The sequence below is a fragment of the Cryptomeria japonica genome, chromosome 9, assembly GCF_030272615.1.
Source record: "Cryptomeria japonica chromosome 9, Sugi_1.0, whole genome shotgun sequence".
Classification (NCBI taxonomy): Eukaryota; Viridiplantae; Streptophyta; class Pinopsida; order Cupressales; family Cupressaceae; genus Cryptomeria; species Cryptomeria japonica.
In genome coordinates, this window is record NC_081413.1 from 473,300,569 (window position 1) to 473,325,323 (window position 24,755).

Below are 24,755 nucleotides of genomic sequence, written 5' to 3' on the forward strand. Positions count from 1 at the left end.
TAGGGTTTGTTTCAGTCTTTTCGATTAATATCATACTTGAAATGTACTTTTTCTTAGCTTATTAATACAATACCAAATATTACCAATCAAAAATAAATAAAATAACTTTTAAAAATAATATTTCTTAATATTTTTTAGATAAAGGTATTTAAGATATGTATACTAGTATAATCATAATACTTTTAACAATAAAAAATATCTTAAATACATTATCTCAAGTTGTTCTCACCTCATTATATCAAATCTATTTAACTCTTTATGGACCTCCTCTCCTTCAATCTTAATCTGGGAACTGTGGAAGGAAAGAAATAGAAGAATCTTTCAAGGAGTTAAAATGTCTTGGGAGTCCTTAATGAATAAAATTGAAGTTGTTGTCGTCGAAGTAACAAATAGTAGACTCTCATTGTTGGTACCTATAAAGTCCCAATTTATAAGTTGGGATAGTAATATGAAGGGCAATTGGTTTGGGTTGAAGACTCTTTTATTCGTTGGGAGAGGGGTTGAAGCATCTGAAAAAGATAGAAGCAAGAGTGTTTGGACCCCTCAAAAAGAAGGATGGTTTAAAATGAACTTTGATGGGGCTTCTCGAGGCAATTCTGGTGTTTCAGGAGCAGACTGCATAATACATTCCTGGGATGGAGTTGTAGAAGCTCTGAGGTCGGGTTGCACTCCTAATTGGAGATTGAATTCTCTTTTAAGTAGAGAATCTAAGTTGTTAAAAGTTTTTTTATGCTTTTTCAAGAAACCATATTTATAGAGAAGCCAATTGCTTGGCAAATCAATTAGCAAACAGGGGAGCAGATGGTTTAAATGACAAATATATCAAAATTGCCCAATTGGTATAGCAAAGGTGACTGCAGTTAGTAATATTAAGAAAGTTTTTTGAAGGGAGAACTTTCATCATATTCAAAAATTTGCATCATCCTCAGCAAAAAATTATAGCGAGGAATTGGCTAGAGGATATATCTTCTTGGTTTAGTCACAAATATGAAAATGGAAATCTAATTTTAAATTCATTTTTTTAAATAGAGGAAGTGTGTTTGGGAGCAATAGATAGTTTTATTCATTAAATAGATCATTATGCTTTGTCAAACTAAGAGGACTTGTCTTTTCACCTAGAGGTCTAGGGTATTTTCAAAAAGTGTCGTTAAAACGATAACAAAGATTGCTTGGAGAATTAAAAGTCTATTAAAAACATTGCTTGTTTGGAGATATTATTTGGATCCTTAGATTTAGCTCTGCAAAAAATAGGGTACCGGTCACCTCGCATTTATATTCTCTACAGTCTGGATTAATAGTGGTTAGGGTCGTTGTCCTCGGGCCTCTCTTGTGTAAAATTGCTACCTCTTTTTAAAGTTAAAGCTACAATTTTGGTAGTGCCAAATTGACACCGCCAATATGGAAGAACATTAATTGAGCTTCAGTTATCAATGATAATGTCTCCATCGAGATCTTTTTTCGATCATGACAAAACTTTTTTTTTTTTTGACAGCAGAGGAGAATAATTAGGAATCATTCTATTTTTTATGTTTAGTGATGTTTAAAGCTCATAAGCCTTCGTTTTTCAAATCTCTAAACTTAGCAATCACCTAGCGGTGAAAAAGGAGATTTGACAAATCTTTTTGACATGAGTAAGGAAATATGGATGCTTATCTGAATTAATGTCATTTAGGCTTTCAATGTAAGTTTAGTCTCTTTACTTCCAATTCTCGGTATCTTATGGTTTGTAGAACAACCTAGAAAGTTAAAGAGTTTTTGCAAGTCTGTCTAGTAGGGTTTGAGCAGAGCTAAAGACGGAATGGATTCCCCAATTTGCTTAGTTGCACTCAAAAGACAGATGGCGTTTCTGGGGGAAATCAAAGAGAAACGAATGCAAGAAGTTCTAATGGTGCCCCATTTCATCATTGTCAGGGCAGTTAAGTGAATTCTTGAGGACAAACCACAAATACAAGGTGAACATGGAAATTCCGACAATTTTTGTGGCTACTCTCCTTCATACTAGGCTATCAAAAAAAAAGACAAAAAGATTAATGCAGAAAGGTTTTCAAGGCGGACTTTTTGGGAGAGGAGAGTGTGATTTTGAGGAATATAGATGACAATCTCACTATTCCTCTACCAAAGGACTATAATGTGACCATTCGGAATGGGAAGCCTCCTACAAGATTTCCCATTTTATATATTGAGGATGAAAAGCCATTCTACGTTGGAAAATTTGGAATCAAAGAAAATGTCAACTTCCTCTAGAATTTTTTTAGATTTTTCAAAATAACAAAGAAGAATTGGATTAAAAAGTACTTAGAGAGGGATGGTGTCACCTTGTTTGCTCTAGAAGACATAATCAAGGTTGGGTTTCCAAGCTTGAAGAGCTTATGGAAGATCAGGGACCAGAACCCATTGAGGAATCGGTTTGCTTCCCTCCTTCTCCAAAGCTGATCAAACAAAGGGTTCTTGAAATTGTAAGACTTATTGACCCCTCTGGCTCGGGTTCAACGACATCTCCAGGTTCGGATCATGGTTCTATTTGAACCCATATATCTATTTGCACTGTTATGAAAACAGGGATTTTGAAATAAGTCTTCTATAGCCTCTTTGGATTGTTTATAGGATACTTCATAATTTTGACTTCTATGTTTATGGGGTTTCAAACTAGTATGGTTGAAACCTATGCTCTTAGGTTGGCAACTTTCTCAGACTAGACTTTTATGTTATATTTTATTAATATCAATATTTTCAACATTTCTCTCTATCTTTTATATATATATATATATATATATATATATATATAAAACTGTATATAAAAAATTTCTCTTATCCATTAAATTATATATTATTAAAAGAATAATTATATTTTACGATTAAAAATACAATTAACTATGGAATTATCCTGATTTAAAAAGAAATGAAAAAAGAAAAAGGAAAAAAGATGAGCTACTGCAGATCATGACTGGTGGAAAAGCAGTCCGTTTATTGTTTAAACAATACAACAATACTGAATGAGTAAAATACTAGGTATGACAAACAAAATCAGTAACCGTAAGTGGCAAAAATGTGCATACACAAAATACCCAAATTCATCTAAATCAGATTGCAATACTGCTCGATTAAATCTGATCTTCTGTCAAAAATAAAACGTCACAAATTCTCAATGCACAAATCAATCACCCGAATTCAAATTCTGCAGTTAAAAATAGTTAACAACAATACTGAATCTACAGAAACACAAACATTCAAATTCATCCAGAAAACTCATTTGACACTGAAATTGAAAAGATGAATTATGTTATCTAGCAGGAAAATACTGAATGCACAAAATAGGTATACACACTCTGCCATGAAAAGTAGAGAGCAGATTGACAAGAATTCGTCTGGCTAGTGAAATTGAAAAGACAAATTCCGTTATCTAGCAGAAAAATACTGAATGCACAAAATAGGTATGCACATTCTGCCATGAAAAGTAGAGAACAGATAGACAAGAATTCGTCTGGCTAGTGAAATTGAAAAGACAAATTCCGTTATCTAGCAGAAAAATACTGAATGCACAAAATAGATAAACATATTCTGCCATGAAAAGTAAAGAACAGATAAATAAGAATTCGTGTGGCCTACCTTTGCAGAAGAGTCATGCGCTTCAACAGCTGTTCTCATAAGATTCACCAGCCTTTCCTCCATTGAACTCTCCTCCTTCTCAGATCCAATTGAATCCATCTCAAGAATTTCAGTATTCTGCCTGCTAAAAAGAAATTTGCAGTCCTTTTCTTTTCCGGGGTACTGTAAGAACAGAGGCCAGCCTTTTTTATTGTCATTAAGACGAGTACCTACCCTTACCAATTCCATGACCGTATCGGATATGTGCATTTATACAGAGTGTCTCCATACAGAGCTTTTTTTGAACAAAATGTACAGGCTCTAACAGTTATTTATCATGCTGATTGTGATCTGTACTTTGGGAGAAGGAAATATATTTACTTGATTGGTTATGGCGAGATTTGGTGTGGGGACATTTATTCAATCTGGTAGTTGAGCTGCTATTTAATTAGGCAGGGAAAAAGAGGGAAAAAAGAAATAACTGAGGAGTTTTTTAGATTGCAAATTTGGAAACGGCTATCGAGCCATAGAAGGTACATGCTAATTTTTACATAAAATGGTATTTAAAAAAAATTTCAGATGTGCAAAACATAACGTTTTTTTTAGGATTCTTTGTGGTTTAACATCAATGGGGATGCAGGGCATAAAGATTTTCAATCTTGAAAATTTTGCAAAAATTCATTGTGTTTTGTGGATTTTAAAAATTGTACAGAATGTTGTTTTGTGTGGAGATTAGGGCTTCCATCATAGAATGGTTGTGATGTGACCTTTTTAAATAAATAATTAAAAAATAATAAGACAACTCTGTGTTTTTCAACTTATTTAATAAATAAAATGAAAAGCCATCTTGTCCATGGATAGCTAATTCCCTCAAATTCAATGATAATTGTGGTTACTTAAGGTTGTTTTGCTTTGAAGATAACTATGGTCATTAAATATGTAAATATTTTTTTCTTTTAAATTGTATGCATTTATGATCATCAAATATACAAGTATGTCTATTTCATCATTTAAAAAGCAATACATGGTCATCAAATACACGAGTATATCCATCTCATCACTTAAAGAAAGTAATACACTATCATCAAATACACAAGCATGCCCATCACATCACTCAAAGAAAACAATACGCCATCATCAAATACACAAGCATGTCCATCTCATCACTCAAAGAAAACAATACACGGTCATCAATTACACAAGCATGCCCATCTCATCACTTAAAGAAAACAATACACAGTCGTTAAATACACAAGCATGCCCGTCTCTTCACTTAAAGAAAATAATACACAACCATCAAATACACAAGCATGCCCATCTCCTCACATAAAGAAATCAATAAACAAGCATGCCCATCTCATCACTTAAAGAAAACAACACACGACCATCAAATACACAAGCATACCCATCTCATCACTTAAAAAAGAAAAATAATACGGGGTCATCAAATACACAAGCATCCACCTCTCATTACTTAAATGAAACAAATAAATACTTATCTTCTCACTTCAAGAAAATAACAAGTTGTAAAAAAATGTATACGTAGGGAAATGCATCATGCTAATAGACATTAAAGGCAACTACGGAGATCTTGAATCTACTAACAACATCCAAACATGAGACAATAGAGGAATACAAATGAAAGATCAATCAACATAAAACAAAATATGCAAACTCATGGATGATCTCCAATGCATTTAGCCTTCATTGCTCTCCTTCCTCTTCTGGGGAAAGTGGCTCTCAAAGTTGCACTTTTGAAATATCTGCAGGATGTTAGCACAAGAATTATGAAGGCAATGGTTATTGAAAAGGGGGGATTGATGTTCAATTAATAGATTTTGAGAGGTTTGATTCGATGGATGAGCTTGACTTGAAGACAAGATTGATCAATGGTTGAGACTTAACGAGACAGGTTGATGAGAGATAATTGCTCACTAGATATGATCGAGAGAATAACTCATTTCATCACTTAAAGAAAACAACACACAACCATCAAATACACAAGCATACCCATCCCATCACTTAATGAAACACACACACACACACACACATCAAATACACAAGCAGACCCATCTCATCACTTAAAAAAGAAAAACAATACGAGGTCAACAAATACACAAGCATCCACCTCTCATTACTTAAATAAAACAAATACATACTTATCTTCACGCAAAGAAAATGGCAAGAACTCAAGCATATCTATCTTATCACTTCAAGAAAATAACAAGTTGTTAAAAATGTATATGTAGGGAAATTCATCGTGCTAATAGACATCAAAGGCAACCACTGAAACCTTGAATCTACTAACAACATCCAAACATAAGACAATAGAGGAATACAAATGACAGATCAATCAACATAAAATAAAAATGCAAACTCATGGTTGATCTCCAATGCACTTGGCCTCTATTGCTCTCTTTCTTGTGAGGAAAGTGGCTCTCAAAGTTGCACTTTTGAAATATCTGCAAGATGTTAGCACAAAAATTATGAAGACAATGGTTATTGAAAAGGGAGGATTGCCCTACCTTTTTTATGGATAGTGTACAATTAATTAATTTTTAATGGAAATGCCTATTCAATAAAAAGGGAGGGTTCATGTTCAATTTATAGATTTTGAGAGGTTTGATTTGATGGATGAGATTGATTTGAAGACTGAATTGATCAATTGTTGAGATTTAATGAGAAGGGTTGATGAGAGATAATTGCTCATTCTGACTAGATATGATCAAGAGAATAACTCACTTAATTGACTAGTCAAGTGACTTGATTGAGAGTGAAATTGACTTGACTGAGTAGTTAGAAAAAAGTTGATTTCAAAAAAGGAGGAAGTGGTTGACTAGTTAGAAAAAGTGATTGATGAGTTACTTGTTAGAACTGAACGCCAATGTTAGTTAACAATTTACACATGTGATGTAAGAAATTTAGGATGAAATGCCATTTAGATTGAATTTGGCTTTTTGACAATATCAAATGAAATTGGAATTAGTGGGAAGTGAATTTATATCGAATTTAAAGGGAAATTTGATTTATTCGAAACTAGAGTTAAATGATATGAAATTTATATAATGAGAGAACATGATTAGATAATTAAATAATTTAAAGAAATTGTTTGATTATGAGAATATAGAAATTGATTTTAATTAAACAATAAAAGATCATTTAATTAAAGTAAATTATCGAGATTAATTAAATAATTAAATTATTTCATTAATTTGATAAGGAAATGATTAATTGATTAAATGACTAAGAGAGAAATTGAATAATCAATTTGAAATGAAAGGGAATGTTAATTCAAAGAATAAAGTCAAATTCATTAACTTATTAAAATTATTTAATTAATATAGAAAAATAATTAGTGATATTGACGTTTGTAAACACGAGACAATTTTAAGTATCTACAAAAAATACAATATGATTGTGTTAATAAGTTATGATTTCAACTCATACTTTTGCATTTTATTAATGCATGCACCAACCCACTATATTACATGAATATCAATGTTTCTAATTGTAGTGGTTCACATTTATTTGAAAGTAAACTATATTTTTACTTTTATTATCCATCATGCATGATATAGATGGTTATATGATGATCATACATATATACATATATTTGATGATCGCACATTACATTTTGTATGGAATAGCTTTTGTCACTACTAAAAGAACAGTTGCACAAATTTGGTTTTTGGGGTTTTTAGTTTTTTTAACCAATTGAAAACTTTTTCTTCTTATCCTTCAATTATTTACCTAAACATTTAAAATAAATAATTATTTATTGATTTACAAAAATGAGATCTTTTTAATTTATAAAAAAATAATTTGTATTTAATATAATTACAAGGGAATAAAATATTCTTAGGCTAGTTAAATAATTAATTTAAAATTTATTTTTTGATACATTTATTTAGCATTAAGGGTGTCATAACCAAAATACATCAAATTTACACCAACAATCAACCAAAAAAGTCAAAAAGAGATTGTAATATAGAAATCTATCTACTAAATTGAACTAGTGTCATCCATCATCTCCCTTGTGATTGCCAGTCATGTTAGTGTCGTAGGGAGGGACAAGGTTATAGGTCTATATGTCACCCTCAAGGCACCCACAATCTCCTTTAAGAGTGCAATGTTTTTTTCTCATTTGCAATTGTTGAACCTCCTCGTCTTCATCCCTCTATTGGATACAAAAGGGTATCCACAAGCCATTGGAGGGGAGGGTGAACCACAACCAAACCCCCCGACCTGAGAAAAGCTCAAACCCAATAATCGCCATGTCTAGGTAATGTTGCCTATCTACCCGTCATCTCACCTTCACTAGCTTATGCATTAAAACTTTGTTGAGCTCTTCTTCTTGCAAGCTTGCAATAACCAAGCCATGAAGAGGGAAGCAGTATCACTATTAATCCTAAAGCAATAAGTCAAGGATAGGAAAGCCTCCCCTAGGATGTCCTTAATGGCCTACATCACCTTTAGCTTTGGGATGTTGAAAATATTCCTTAAGCACTTGTTTATCACTTGCCTATAGAATGCCATTTGTCTTTCTATAGGTTCCAAGAAAATTTTCAACTCCATCATGGGCAATGCCTTCTCTTGGATCCTTAAGATAGTTAAAGTCACGTGTTGCCACCATATCCATCCCTATTAACTTCTCTCTCACCTCATAAATAAATTCTCTGTCATCAAACATCCTCTCCACTAGTTTAAGCTCATTGTGGCAAGGATCATAATCAGCCAAATCTACCACGTAGACATCCAACATCATATTAATTGAAAACTTTTGCTAGCTCATTTACCTCCATGTTTCCCTCTTCGAATATGTGTGAGAGTTTGAAATCGTTTAATTAGGTAAGCCCTTGCCAAATCTACAATAAGAGTTTCTTGCTTCTAATTCGATGTATCCTGACACCTGATTTTGTTAATCGCAATCAAGCCTCCTTCCAAGTGGACTCTTCTAAATCTTGTACTAATGCATAAGAGGATCCCAATCCAAGCCTCCTTTAGTTTTGTTTCCTTATTCATTCTCATTAGCAATTTCTTGGCTTTGACCACTAGGATCCTTCCCTTCTAGTCTATAAGAACACATGGAACTAGATTTCCTCTGGAGACCCTGTCAAATTTTACTTTGATCCAACCCTTATCTAGTGGGCTCCATTAGACATTTGCTTTCAAATTAATGGAGGGATCAAACTGACTAGCCCCATAAATGGAGCCTAATTTAGATTTAATATTAGAAGCTTGGAATTGATATTAAAATTGTTATTTTTAAAAGTTAAATAATATATAATATTACTCATGATAAGGGGCATGAGCCCACAACGTAGCGGTGGCTACGAACCGTTATATTTTAACGGTCTTGTGTTTGAGTCCCCACTCTTGTAGGTGGTGTCTGTTGAGCTCCCCCATGATAGATTCGATGGTTGGTGGTTGGCGGTGATGGTAGTCAATGCAAGGGAGGTGCCAGCAGAGAAGGCCACAAAGGATGGAAGGAGCGGGTGATGATGCGACGAGCGGTTGGACTAGTCACAAGGTGGCACAAAGGTTGTGAGTAGGTGATAGCGGAGGAAGGAGGGAAGAGGAGAGGAGAAAGGAAGGTCAGAGCTAGCAAGCAGGGAGGAGGCTCTATAGATGAACAAAGAGGAGGGGGGTCTTATCCCCAATAGCAGAAAGCTTGTGATAGAGGAGCAAGGTGATTGGTGGATATAGCAATAGGGGAATCAACATACACAGAGGTAGAGAGGTGGACATAGCAGTAGGAAATTATGTCTGGCGAAGGAGGATCGGTGGTGGAGTGATAATGAGGGGACGATATAGGGTGTGTTGGTGCTCGAAAAACGGGTTTATACTGCGGGATATAGAAACCAAGTTGATTCCTCAAAATACCTATGGCAAGCCACTTCCAACTATCAATATCCTTCAGACTTGGACCAACTTTGACAAGGATTTGCAAATCCTTCTGCACTTTGGGCTCTGCAAGACCTGGGAGGGTGATCCCTTTGCCAATTTGTGGTCTCTATGCCATACTCACAGATTACGCATAAAACAAAGCAAATAATCTCATGTAAAGGCTCGACAAAAAGGGATAATGCTCAAGAATGGCAAATTCCTCGGTGATCCTCAACCAATTTGGAGCATGAGATGATTACGTGCACTTAGCAACACATATGGAAATTAAAATATTCTGATACTCAACAAATTATAGCAAAATACTAGTGATTTTGAATCAGAAAATTGTCACTAAGATAGTTGCAAGCTACAATCAGTGCCTTACTCCATGGGGTACATGAATTCATACTACATAAAATGAATTCTAGCAGAATTTATCTAACAACATATAGATCTAAGATAGTATTGCCTTGCAGTACACCACATTCGCAACCCCAACCCAAAACTACTTATCAAAGTCCCTGCAATATCCCTACCACTCTGCAATTCTACTCAAGCCTTTAATTGACCCCTTGGACCAAAGCATGAACAAAAAATACATACACCACAACAGTGCAATGAATGAGAAAATCCTTGATGTTATTCATTCAAAATATGGTAGAACAATATTCTGGAGAGAAATGGATTTGAAATATATTTCTATTGAATAATTCAGCTAACTCCTTCAAGAACCTACAGAAAACTAGACACAAGACTCTTTCTATTTGCTTTACAAACGATTTAACAATTTGCTCATTTCACCTAGACTTTGTTATTGGAACCAGAAATTCAGAACACTCCAGAGATCAAAATCGGAACCTTGTCTCATAGCCCTGAATTCCCTTTTATAAAAAAACAAGGGAGCTAACAAGCTTCAGGCCAGAGGAGACATCTGTCATCCTTAAATGATCATACACAATTTAATTTTGTTACCAAATATTTCATCCTTGATTTCGTTCATGCAAGATCAAAATTTGCATCCGCTTCTCTAATACTCATGATGAATTTTACCGCCATCGCTGTTATTCCGGTTCAAAAAATATCCGCCACTGGAAGACAAAAACAATTATATCAAATTGTTTGCAACCTTTATTCACCATTCAGATACATCCTACTCCATCCATTGTACTCTTCATCAGATGGCCATTCAAAACTCATGACTTCATCAGCTTTAGCTCTGTATGGAGTGTACTTAACAACTACTTGATTTGCCTCTCTTTCAAAAGATTCAAAAAATGACCCCATGGCAATTATTTTATACATGCTATCCTCTAGCATATCCATGTTCAACCCTTCACATATTAACTCTACCTGGGTACTAATGACTCTCTCTACCTCCTCCTTTCAAAATTGTAGAGGTTTGACTGCCCCATCTTCATCCTCAATATTTGGCAAAAGAGTTTCATTCAACACACTGAAATTTCTCATCAGTTCCCTTACCTTTCTTTCTATATTTTCTAGCAAAATTTGGCCTTCCTGCATTGATTTTACCTACAAATATGTTGGTTGGAGTGCATGTGGTCTCTTAGCATGATACTTAGAAGCCATAGACATTATTCTGAGCTCATTTCCCCTTTGCAACCATTTTGTGAACAAAGGGATTGCCACTTCTTTATCATCATCAATTTTTTGAATAGCATTAAATAATAAAGAATACAAGGCATGAAAGCTATTGAGTCTACTATCAACTTTTTCATTTAAATGAGTTAGAACTGAGCTAACTATTTCCTTTTGTTGCCTGACTGATTGATCTTCTGATTCTTTCAGCTTATTTTCTAATTCAACAATCTTCTCCAAGAGTCGAGATTGAGTTGGTTCAGTAGATCTAGTGGCTTAAGGCTCATCGTCATCATATGGGACTAATGATATACTAGGGATACCAACATTTATGTCAAGTTGAACTGCTTCTTCTTCACGGATAATAGGTGATGACCTAGATGTTGATGGAGTAGATGTCCATATAAGTGCATAAGAGGAAACCTTTATCTGTCCTTGCTCAAGGAGTTGCACTCTCGTTTGCAACTCCACACACCTTTGTTGAATTGCATTGTAATCATTGAAAAGCTTATCAAACTTTCTCATTAACTCCGCCTTTTCCAAGGCTTCTCTTTTTGAAGTCACGTGTGCCAATTTAGAAACATTAACATTCAACTTTGTAGCCTCTACACTTGATGTGTCAGATGCTCTCTTTACAAGAAGGCCTCCCCTTAAGTTGGGGTTTAAGTCATTAATGTTAGGATTTCTAGGTCCTTCTTATAGTACCCATATTGCTAAGGCTGCATAATCATCTACAAAATTTGATCCTTTTAATGTCAACCTTGCTTCCTCCTCTGAACTGAATTGATGGCCTTTTGATTTCCTAATTGCATCAAAAGCCACTGCATCTGCTATGCCCCGTTATGGTAAAATCAGAACTCTAGCCTAACTTATAATCATCCTTCCCTCATCTGCAGTGATTCTCTTAAACTCTTCCATCATTTCATTCTTGACCTCTTCCTAATTTTCTTGATCAAACCTATCTGGCCTTTGGGCCTTTTTCTCAGTACTTCTCCTTTTGTATTCTTCAATTTTCAGCTTCCATACTAATTGCAAAAAGGTCGGGCTTCTCACAAAAGTATCATCTTCAAGAAACTTATCACATGCCTCTTTTCTTGCATCCCTGAAAGCTTTACCTTGAATATCTAAAGGAGTGAGGTCCAACTCCAAATTAGGGGGCAAAAGAGGAATACCATTTTGCATTTATGCGCTTATTGCTACAAACATATCTTCCTCCATTTGTTCTTCATCCTGCCTTATGGGTGAAAAGGACATGGGTGGTGGCGAAGGACTTCTATTTGAGTCTTCAAGATCAATGATCTTGACTCCTTTAAAAGGCTTGATTTGCATCTTTAGGGAAGGCTCTGTCTTCATTATCCTTTTACCTTTTCTCCTTACTAACCCTCCACTGTCACTATTGCTCTCCTCTTCATCACTTGTTTCTTCTCTTGCTCTCTTTTGAGGAGATTCATAAACAGGTCTCTTTTCTATCATGCCATCTGTTCTTTGAGGCAAAGGAGGTCATGAGCTTGACTGTTGCATCCCCTTTTGATGAATCAAAATCGATCCATCCACAGTGATGGGTGTTGGAGGATGTACATCCCCTTCTTTCAAATTGTCGCCCATGAACTTCTTCAAGTTTGGCCTTCTTCTCCTTCAATATCAAGTTCAATTCATCAAAATTGTTCATAACAAAATTGACTTTAGCACAAAATGGAGTAAAATCGTTTGTTGGATCATAGCTTGGATCCATTTTCTGAATTGCAACCCATAACTTCCTGAAAATTATCCATTTCTCTTTCCTCCACTCCTGAGTCACGGAATCAAACTCATTTCTAATTATATCCTCAGGAAAGTTATGCTCATGAGGCAATAGACCTCCTTTTATTCTTGTCTTGAAGATATTGTAAAACCCCTCCAGGTCACTGTGTCTAGATATGCTCACCCCTAAATGATATGGTACAAAGAATTTGTCAAAATGCTCATATCCTCCTTTCAGAATCACAAAATATGGGATGATAGTATAATCAGTGAAAATTGTTCCTTTGCCTTTTCCCTTTAATTCCTTATCATGAATGCATCGTGTCTGCCACATTACCTTAGCAAAACCCAATTTTAAAGGAACATTAAAAGGCAATACATGTGGCTAACCAGAGAAACCATAAATTCTAATAACAATGCTTACAAGATAAGGGATGAAATCCCCCTGATTATGCTCAATCCTCACAAGTGGAAATCTCTCTTTAGGCCTTACAAATCATGCATCTCCTTGGGGATCCTTGGTGGGTTCACTGTCAACCTTTGCTTCAACTTAGAAGCAAAGTTATTGTCAAATCTCACAAAACTAGCCTCATGTCTGTCCCAAGACATATCTGTGCTCCAAAGCTGCACTAGAATTTCCTTGTTGTTAATTATCCTTTTGAGGTTCATAGTACCTTCAAAATAATTTGTGTTCCTATACAAGAACATATGCATGAGCAAGGAATACCAGTAGAATTTAGCACCAGCTACTTCATTTTTTAATATCCTGTAACCCCTCATGAATCTTATCTTCAAGGTATGGGGCGAAGTCAAAAACCACTGTATAATCCCGATGTTGAATTTACATGGCCATATACATGAAATAGGGTGGCATAACTACAATTGGATTGAAACCCAATATCTAACACAGAGAGAAAAAGGTAGCCTAAAAATAGGGAGCAAAAGAACCAATAGGGAATGCCTCCTCTGAACTAGGGCCAATGTAATATGTTGTATTTCATGCTCTAGCCAAATGCATTGGAAGAAAATTACTTCTAATGAAATCCTTCATTTTATAATACCCTATTTTTAACACATTTAGGTCTACTTGCACCAGGTTAGCAGATGGTTCATATAAGTCAAAATCTCTTGGAATTCTTCTCTTCTGATTGTTAGCAAAGTTTCTCCTTCATTTCCCCTTATAACCCTCGAGACAAGGTCATATATATTTGCAACATCCTTGAGAAGGTCAACATCCACGAACACACCCAACACCACTGTGTAGGGGAAAAAGCGAGACTAGGCTAACATGTCCTAATCCTACCTTTTGACACACATTGTGGAATACGAAAGAGCCTAGAGGTATCACACAATTGGCTACTTCTTTTTGTGGAAGAGAGAGCCACGGGCTACCTATTAGGGTTTCTATTCCTTTGTTGTAATTGAAAGATAAAATGATACAAGTTCAATTCCTAATCCCAAAGTGCAAGTATGAACTACTAACAAGATTGCAGAATTGAAACTAAACAATGGAAAGCTGTAAACACAAGGACAAGACAAGAATACAAACGCGTACCCGGAGTTAAAATCTGAGTGAAAATGTTCGGGACAGGGGTGCAAGCGCCACTGTCCTGATACTGCCCCTGAAACTGCTCCTGAAACTGCTGTTCTGCAACCTGAAAAGCTGTCTGAAACTTGTTGTCTGACAGAAGGACCAGGGCGCCTAGTGCCCCTATCCTGGCAGGACCAGGGTGCCCCACACCCCTGTCCTGGTCTTTTGCTCTGAAATTTGGTGTGTTGTTTTGTCTCGGTCCGCTTCCGTCGGATCTACAACTTGCGGCGTCGTCCGAATCTCGAAACCTGCACTTATATCTGGAAAGGTATGGTGGGCGGCTATATAGGGTTTTGCCTTAGTCAAACCCCCACTTTGGTGGTTTCCACCTCCACGAATAGCCAAGTTGTATTGTAAAAGTAGTGTGTGCAGACCTTGTGTGTGTGCAAGATCCTAAAATGCAAGTAAGCAAACTAGAGCAACCTAGAAAGTAAACCCTAATTGCTTGTACATGATAATGTAAATGCTCCAAATCAAGATGCAAAGTGATCTAAAGCATGAATACAAATGATATGATGAAGCTTATGCATAGACATGAAAACAACATGAAATCATACCCAACCCCAAGGGAGGGGTACAAGCCAATCTTCAGTCGGTGATCCCTTATTGCTCTTCAATATCTTCAAAGCCCTAAATGGATTAATGAAATTGATGAATGCTTCATGGATGAATGTTGAATGTTGTTGAAGTCTTCAAAGATCTTCTCTTTCGCTGCATAGAAGGTCCTTGAAACCAAAATTCTTATCCTTTCAAATGAAGAAAGGGAGCTCTTATATATGAAACCCTAGGTCTTAATTTCAACTTTTGGCCGACCTAGAGATTGAATCTCCTGCCAATTTCTTGGGGTTAAGCTTTATTTTATGATTGGATCGTGCTCCTAAAATTTTGGGAAAAATGTCCAGGACCATGTGCACGCCGGGCGCCATGGTCCCAACAACTTTTCACCAAATTTTCAGGGCCGTCGGATATGATGATTTTAGAGAAAATCCCGAAGTTACAGGTGATTTCGAGATGTTTTGCCCCCGAAATCAAGCCCCCAAGTTCAAAATAGGACCTAATTAGGGTTTTAGATTAAATGATGTATTAGAGGAATAAAATGAAAGGGGCACACTTTAATGAAAAGGGCCCAACTTTATGATATGGGAGATGATAAAATAGAACCTTAGACCTAATTAATTTGATTAATTAAGTGCTAAAGGGGAAATGCAATGCAAAATGCAAAATGCGCCAAGGCGGGTGCTAAACTAGGTGTGAAATTGTACCACCCTAGCAAGTGCATACAATTTACGACGCTACATTTAGCCCCCACTTTAGCGGTCATATGAACACTACGTGCATATGCAAGCTAAAGTACAGAAAAGTAAACATTATTTGAAAAAGGATATATCCATAAGTCTGTCGAACGAAGCCCCCAGCGGTATCTGCAGTACACAGTTAGGAACCGCACCCTACAAAACACACATTAGATCACAAAATCACCTAATGCTTACTAAGGAAGGTGATGAAAATTCGAGGGTAGCTATATGCCCCCCCTGTTTCGGCTTGCTAATTTTAGTGAGTTGAAACAGGGTATCATGTTTACCACTTCGAATTGTTAAAGAATATTGATGACAAATGCTCACAAGAAGATTTGATATGAGATCAAAAATTAATGGAGAATCATTTGGTAAGAAAGAGGACTAAATCTCAATTCCAACACAACAAAGAGTGTGAGGATTTGAGAGTTCTCTAACACAAGATGAAGGATGTAAATGGAAACAAAATGCAAAGAGAAGAAAAGAAAGGAAAAAAGCATGAATACACACATTGGTGATCCATGAGAAGAATAGTGAGAGAGAAAACATGGACTTCTCGCCCCTAGATCTTGTCTAGGTGATCCATGGAAAAAGGGACATGGAAAACTAGCCCCTAGAGTCTGTCTAGGTGATCCATGTAAGGGAGGAGAGTGAGAAAGTCTAGCCTTATGCCGCTAGTTCCACTCAACCTCGTGCATGTATGTGTAAGGGAGGTTAGAAGCACCTCATAGGAGTCTATGCTCGAGTATGCTACAACCTGTATATGTATAGTACAAAAGCGTGACATCTCGCTCTAAGAGTCTGTGCTCTGGTTCCGAGAATAATCACCTTGCATAAAAGAAAAATGGAGACATCTCGCTCTAAGAGTCTATGCTCTGGTTCCGAGAATGACCCATTGCTCAAAAAGTGTAATGTTTATGTCATAAGCAAAGTAGAACAAGGATACCTACCTTCATCACAAAAGAAGATACCCCAAAAATGCAACAATGTCATAGATCCAAGCAAGAGAGTTTTGCACTCTTTAAGCAAGGATAAGATAGTTGAAAAGGGATATCTTGTAGTATGTGTAAAGGAGATCCTTAGAGGAGAAGAAATCTTTGTACAAAAGACACCTATCCCCAAGAGGAATTGTCTTAGACAAATATAACATCTTCTAGAATAAGACAAAGAAGAGAATAAGAATGCAATACTTCCTTCTTTTGCGAGGTGAAAGTGATTCTTAATGAAGGATGACACTCTTTTTAACCCAATTGGGAGAGTGAATTCATTATGGATGTATTTTACCAAGTGCAAAAGAGGTTGTAGTCAAGGGCTTACACCTCTTGTAAGAGAGAATCCTTGAACAAACAACAACAAATGCATACAAGGAATAACATCAAGTAATAAAGTTCACACCATCCACGAAATAGGAAAAAGTGGATCCTTAGATAAAAATAAGGAAAGATCATTGCCTCCCAAGGATAAGGACAATGAGAAGGACTTACACAATCTTCTAGGGAGATATTTAGACATAAGCAAAATGCAAGCAAGACATTAGTGTATGTAAAATGCTCCTCACAAGAAGTGGGTAGGATAAGAAAGAGAATACACATCTTCTCCCATATCTAGGAAAAGAGGATTCTAAAGAAAAGATGATCAATATTTCCACACTATTACCCCAAAGGGAAATATTAACCATAAAAAGAAGAGATGTATGAAATCACTCTTGTCCCCATAGGAACAAGAGATAACATAGAAAATTAGGCTATTATGTTGCTTCCAAAAATATGTTTGCACTTGAAATTGTACCATCATGAATGACAATGAGCCCCCAGTAAATGAGCTACCAATGTCACATAATGATGAGCAACATAATAGCCATTAATGTTATTTAAAGACATGATAGATTGGATGAGGTATTTCTATATGACATGCTAAATGCTCAACTATAAGTGAGATCAAAAACATGTATAAAGTGATAAAAATTGAAGGAGCAAAGTCACAAGAATTCTTAGAAGAGGGATGAGTGTAATTTATTAGAGCCTTATCCCTGGAGGAAAGGACTTTATGATGAGTAGGAGATAAAGATTCATAAGTGGATTTAGAAATTTGAGGGGAGTCATAAAGAGATTTGTTCGTCGCCAAGATTTCCTTATGAGGGGAATGAGAGTTGATAGAAGATGATTTAGTTGAAGTGAGATCATCATCACTACTAAATATAGCATTCACACTGAGAGATGGTCTTTTAGATGCTTTGGTGGGCTTAGAAAGATTATATCCAAGTCCAAATGAATATTCATGCATGTTATGTTCTAAAGGAACTTTAACTCCTTGTTCATTTGCGCCACAACCATTTCCACTATAGCCACTCTTAGCCAAAATATGAAAACCATGACCATAACGATTAGCCATTTCAGAAAGAAAAGGTGGTTTTTCATAAGACAAAGAATCAAATTCTTCAGAATTAGAGTGTGAGGAGAAGAAGTTTGAGAAGCAGCCACAAAATTATTGCTCATAGGTTCAGGTAAGACTGATTGATCTCTAGTTTCTTCCTTCTTTTTAACTTTAAGCTCTCTAGGAGGAACCCTATACTCACCTATGAAGGTGGGATTGAAATCAAGAGATCCCCAATTGTCTTCTGCGAGAACCTTCTCAAGATCAAAAGCCTTTTCATGTGTAGATTCAAGTTGAGAAGAATCTTCTTCAGGAACTTCAGACTCATCCAAAGAATTTTGATTATCAGAGGGTAATGATTCATCCATAGGTATCTTGTTTAACGAGTCGTCACTAGAAGAGGAAGGCTTATAAGAACTCCCTTTGGAAGTAGATGTTTGCAAACAAGCTTGAAAATTAGTATCACCTATCAAGGTATATGTCTTATTATTATAAATAAATTTAACTTGTCTATGCAATGTAGAGGGGACAGCTTGCATACTGTGAATCCAAGGTCTCCCTAATAACAAGTTGTATGTTAGATTTCCCGACATAACATGGATAGGAGTAGGCAAAGTAACAGGTCCCACTGTGATGGGTAAGGTGATAATACCTAATGAAGACTTAGCCACATTATCAAAGCCTTGAATGGGATGAGAGTCAGGCTCAATAAGGGATGTATCCACATTCATCTTATGCAATAGATTAATGCTACACATTAAGGCCAGAACCATTATCTACCAGTGTTCGTCTTATAGCAGTGTCATTTATGATAACCACAATCATCAAGGGATCATATTGATGTTGAATTTCGCTAGTAGGCAACTCATCCTGAGTAAACACAATTTGAGCTTTAGGATTCATCACAGAGTTAACCAAAGACACTATATTACTAGATGTATTAGGTGGAGGAACATTCAAATCTTTCAAGGCATCTTGTAACATTCCATGATGAGCGGAAGAAGTTTGAATCAAATCCCAAAGGGATATCTTAGTAGGGGTAGCTTTAAGTTGTTCTATGAGATCATAGTCCTTACTAAGCATTTGTGAAATACGAGGAGCTTGAGGAAGAATAGGTTGGGAAGGAGGAAGTGAAGTTGGGATAACTGGAGGAGGATTAGGCTGCCTATTATTTCTAGTATTATAAGTATGGGCAACTGCGTGATAACTCTCTCTAGTCAGTTGCTTAGCATACTCATAAGGGCTCTTAGTAGAATAACTTCCTTGCACAGTAATAATAGGTTTCTTAGGAGTGCAAAAAGAATCATTAGCATAACCACCTTGGACCACTAAGATAGGCTTATTTAAAGGTTCAGAATTTTGAGAAGGACAGGCACCTTGGACAGTGAAGAGAGGTTTGTTAGGTGTTTCATTCACACGTATCAAATTAATTGAGGATGGTTTAGAGGAATGAACAAAAGTGTTGGAAGAATTATTGATATTCTTCTCTTGCACTAAAATCTTATCACGGATTAAATCAATTTTAGGAGAGAGACAAGGGGTAGGCATTGATGTTCTAGTAGGAGGAGTAATACTAGGAAAGGTCATATCATCCTCTATCATCAAAGGATCTACATGGGGAATAAACTCTCTAGGAGAAGGATCAACATTACTCTCTAAAGTCTCACTTTTGAGATGGAGATCTTTGAAAGAGATGTTAACCATCTTGTTTTGAACTAGGGTTTCCTTATGAGTAGAACCAAGTTGAGGAGAGGGAGATGCTTTATTTTTAGAGGGAGAATGATTGAGATTCAAGGAAGGTGAGAAAATATCAAGGAAGTTTTCAATCTTGATTTCATCCCCTTTGGCTAGGGGTAGAGAATAATCTATACCTTCTTCTAATGGTTCATCCCAAATAGTGAGGTTGTTGAAAGGAATGTTTGAAGTATTGTCAATTTCGGGAGAGGAGATAACATTGTTTATTAATTCCTCATCCTTAGGAGGGAGAGCATCAATAGATGTGTTAAACTCATCCTCTTTCCTCAAAATATGTTCAATATGATCTTTAGGGGAGAGAGAATTAAGGAAATTGCTTTTTATTTCATCTTCTTTCTCTAAGGGATGCTTATGGGTAAGACAAACTTTAGGAGAAGGGTAAGCATTTATCATTAATTCATCATCTCTAGTGGGAATTTTGTTGGAAAAGGAAATGCCATCACTAGGAAATGTACGGATAATGTCATCTTCTTGCACAAAAGGATCCTCATGAAGGGAGCGTTTTTTAGGAGCCACAAAGTCATCAAGGGCATCATCCAACAAAGCATGATCATATCTATTAAAAGGTTTATCTTTTGATTCAAAAGGAGATATCTCTTCATAGAGGGGATCATTGAAAACAACCATGTTACTAGATTTAGTGGAAGAGTTGATAGGAATGTACCCTTGAGAGGAATCATTCGACTTATCTTTCTCATCACAATGAAATGGCATAGTAACAATGTTTATGAGTTTTTGGTAAAATGAAGGTTTGGTATCTTTAGGTCTCAAAAAATCATCTAAAGCTTCATCTAACTCATAATCATCACAAATATGAACATCTTGCAAATAAAAATCTGACATTTTGAAATAAAAATTGCACACAATGCAAAGAAACAAAACACACTCTTCCCTTTTTTTTTTTTTATGAAAATGAAACACGCTAAATCTAGATTTAGATCTAACAAATGTAATGCAAGAGAAAGCAATAATAAGTTCACGTCGGGTTCACCAAAATGTGTAGGGGAAAAAGTGAGACTAGGCTAACATGTCCTAATCCTACCTTTTGACACACATTGTGGAATACGAAAGAGCCTAGAGGTATCACACAAATGGCTACTTCTTTTTGTGGAAGAGAGAGCCATGGGCTACCTATTAGGGTTTCTATTCCTTTGTTGTAATTGAAAGATAAAATGATACAAGTTCAATTCCTAATCCCAAAGTGCAAGTATGAACTACTAACAAGATTGCAGAATTGAAACTAAACAATGGAAAGCTGTAAACACAAGGACAAGACAAGAATGCAAACGCGTACCCGGAGTTAAAATCTGAGTGAAAATGTTCAGGATGGGGGCGCAAGCGCCACTGTCCTGATACTACCCCTGAAACTGCTCCTGAAACTGCTGTTCTGCAACCTGGAAAGCTATCTGAAACTTGTTGTCTGATAGAAGGAACAGGGCGCCCAGCGCCCCTGTCCTAGCAGGACCAGGGCGCCCCACGCCCCTGTCCTGGTCTTTTGCTCTGAAATTTGGTGTGTTGTTCTGTCTTGGTCCGCTTCCGTCGGATCTGCAACTTGCGGCGTCGTCCGAATCCCGAAACCTGCACTTATATCTGGAAAGGTATGGTGGGCGGCTATATAGGGTTTTGCCTTAGTCAAACCCCCACTTTGGTGGTTCCCACCTCCATGAATAGCCAAGTTGTATTGTAAAAGTAGTGTGTGCAGACCTTGTGTGTGTGCAAGATCCTAAAATGCAAGTAAGCAAACTAGAGCAACCTAGAAAGTAAACCCTAATTGCTTGTACATGATAATGTAAATGCTCCAAATCAAGATGCAAAGTGATCTAAAGCATGAATACAAATGATATGATGAAGCTTATGCATAGACATGAAAACAACATGAAATCATACCCAACCCCAAGGGAGGGGTACAAGCCAATCTTCAGTCGGTGATCCCTTATTGCTCTTCAATATCTTCAAAGCCCTAAATGGATGAATGAAATTGATGAATGCTTCATGGATGAATGTTGAATGTTGTTGAAGTCTTCAAAGATCTGCTCTTTCACTGCATAGAAGGTCCTTGAAACCAAAATTCTTATCCTTTCAAGTGAAGAAAGAGAGCTCTTATATATGAAACCCTAGGTCTTAATTTCAACTTTTGGCCGACCTAGAGATTGAATCTCCCGCCAATTTCTTGGGGTTAAGCTTTAGTTTATGATTGGATCGTGCTCCTAAAATTTCGAGAAAAATGTCCGGGACCATGTGCACGCCGGGCGCCATGGTCCCAACAACTTTTCACCAAATTTTCAGGGCCGTCGGATATGATGATTTTAGAGCGAATCCCAAAGTTACAAGTGATTTTGAGATGTTTTGACCCCCGAAATCAAGCCCCCAAGTTCAAAATAGGACCTAATTAGGGTTTTAGATTAAATGATGTATTAGAGGAATAAAATGAAAGGAGCACACTTTAATGAAAAGGGCCCAACTTTATGATATGGGAGATGATAAAATAGAACCTTAGACCTAATTAATTTGATTAATTAAGTGCTAAAGGGGAAATGTAATGCAAAATGCAAAATGCGCCAAGGCGGGTGCTAAACTAGGTGTGAAATTGTACCACCCTAGCAAGTGCGTACAATTTACGACGCTACAACCACTAATTTACTTGAATCATATTGCCAGGGACTTGAGAGTGGGGAATGTAAGTTTCTCTGTCCATACCATAATTTTAACATCTCTAACCCAGTCATTGGTATCCTAGAATCCACCAAGCGGTATGCTTTATCAATTAACCCTTCTCCTAGGGTTTTTTCACTAACACATTTCTACCCTTGGTATCTATCATTTGTTGAGGGGCTTTAATTGGTCCAAAAAATCATCATAAAGATTCCTTTTCAGGTATTCAGTCTGCCCTGAATGTTTTCGTGAGGGAGCCATCTTTTGAACTAGTTTTTTCTACTACAACCTCAAATTGGGAAGGAAAAGACTAGGGCTAACACAAGATTTAAATTACAACAGTAATTCAAGCAAATTTCACCTTTCTCTGTTTAGCTTCTAACCCTAAAATAATTGAAACTCTTTTCCTACAATTTTGTGCACAATTTACAACATTAATTGCTTCAAAAGCAGATGAAAAAGCTCAAACAAACTTACTGCTTTGATTACACCAGAGGGATAACAATTTTGTGCTACAAGAAATTGTCTCAATCTTCTTCAGCCACGAGGATGTCTTCTGAATCACTATGAATTTCTTTATGAATAAAAAATAACTTTACGAGAGTTTTTATTACTGCTTGGAATGAAATTCCATTGTCTCGTCCACCATTATTACTCGCACGAGCGAAATAATGGCTCTAACTTGCATTTGAAAAGTTTAAAACCCGACCGTCAATCATCTTTCACGCTGGCAAATCTCATGGACCAAACCAATCAATCTGATATTGACCCTCTAATGTGGCAAGCGGGTCCATCCTTAGCATGATGTGGCATATCCAACTCATCGCTTATTTCTCCACTTTTAGTGACCCCACCATCGGCTTTCCTTGGCCCGCCTTGGACACATGGCATCATCTTGTGATGTCATGGTCCATAATCTCCTCACATCTCTTGATCGTGGGGTTATGAAAATCGTTGGATCTACTCTCTGTTTACTTTCCAACTGAACCAGTCACTTAATAATGGCCGGTAACTCCCGAGCACTTCTTAGGCCAGAATTAAAACATCACTGTTCAATATAAGCATGCGCAGAAACATACATCCTTGTAGCTCAGGTTTTACCTGCTGGGAATCAGTAATATTAAAAGTTTGAAAGGTCAAACCATCGGCTCATCCTTCTCCATCGAGGACACGTGGTTTCATCTCATGATGTCGCGGTCTTTATCTTCCTTGCACCTTCGACTATGGGGAAGCACGGACCATCAGATCTATCCTGCCTTTATCAACCAACCGAAGAATTAAAAATATTAGACAGGAAAATTTGATGGGCACGGGCACAAATATTTAAATGGGACTGACAACAAGGAAATTTTTCGTGCAACTTAGGGAAAATGATAGAGAGACCGGTCGAACACAACTTAACGCTTAGGAAATAAAATGGCCTCGCCAACGGTAACCAACCCTTGGCTTAAGTGGAAAAGGTAACGACGGAACATAACATGCTCAAGGTTTTTCTTTAACAAGACTTAATCAGAAATCACAACCCCTAAAACCCTAAACCTTGAAACTTTGACAGAGGGCAAAATAAATCCAGAAAAACCAAAATTTACCTAGTGACAAAAATTTTGCAAAACATAATTTTAGGTCCTATCAGGGTGAAAGGAGCAGAGGTGTAGAGTGGAGGCAAGATGTGATAAGGAGCAGAAGATGGAATGAATGTAGTGAGGGAAGGATGAATGGAGGGAAAGGTAGTGAGTAGCAGGGAGGATGGAGGAGGAAGAAGGAGGAAGGGAGATGAGAGAGAAGGATGAATAAGACTAAGGAGAAAGATAGGAGGACAATATAGAAGAAGGAAGGTGGGAGGGATGAAGAATAGAAGAGAAAAATTGTAGGTGAATGAAGGAGAGACTGTAAGGAGAGGAAGAGAGGTGGTGAGAGAAGGGAGAGTAACAGTGAAGGAGGAGGAGTGTTGGGTTTGAGGAAGAGGTCCCCCTTGTGGCCTCTCTTGGTGCAGGTTAGGCTAAAAGTCCCTATGATTTAACAACCAAAAAAAAAAATATTACTCATGATAATTTTAAAGGAACAAAATTTTCTACACATTAATTTAGGTTGATTAAATTTAAATGTGTAGGCATATAAAAATGGTCAACGCTTGCGATGTTGTGCTTTAACATGTTTGAATGACCTTATTTTTAGGGTTTTCACATCTTATTAACATTTCTTCTATGTTGCACATTCAATCTTTATCATTTGTCGATATTTTGTCATTCTTTTGTATTTCTTTCCTTCTTGATTCCAACGCT

At 36.6% G+C, this 24,755-nt stretch overlaps 1 protein-coding gene across 1 annotated transcript in view; it reads right to left on the reverse strand.

Annotated features, from left to right (window-relative positions):
• Positions 1 to 3,951, reverse strand: part of LOC131075954 (uncharacterized) — a 77,578-nt gene extending 73,627 nt beyond the window's left edge. The window contains exon 1 of the mRNA XM_058012944.2: positions 3,607 to 3,951. Coding sequence (XP_057868927.2) covers positions 3,607 to 3,855 — 249 coding nt within the window. The 5' untranslated portion in view covers positions 3,856 to 3,951. The remainder of the gene's footprint in view (positions 1 to 3,606) is intronic.
• Positions 3,952 to 24,755: the final 20,804 nt, after the last annotated feature.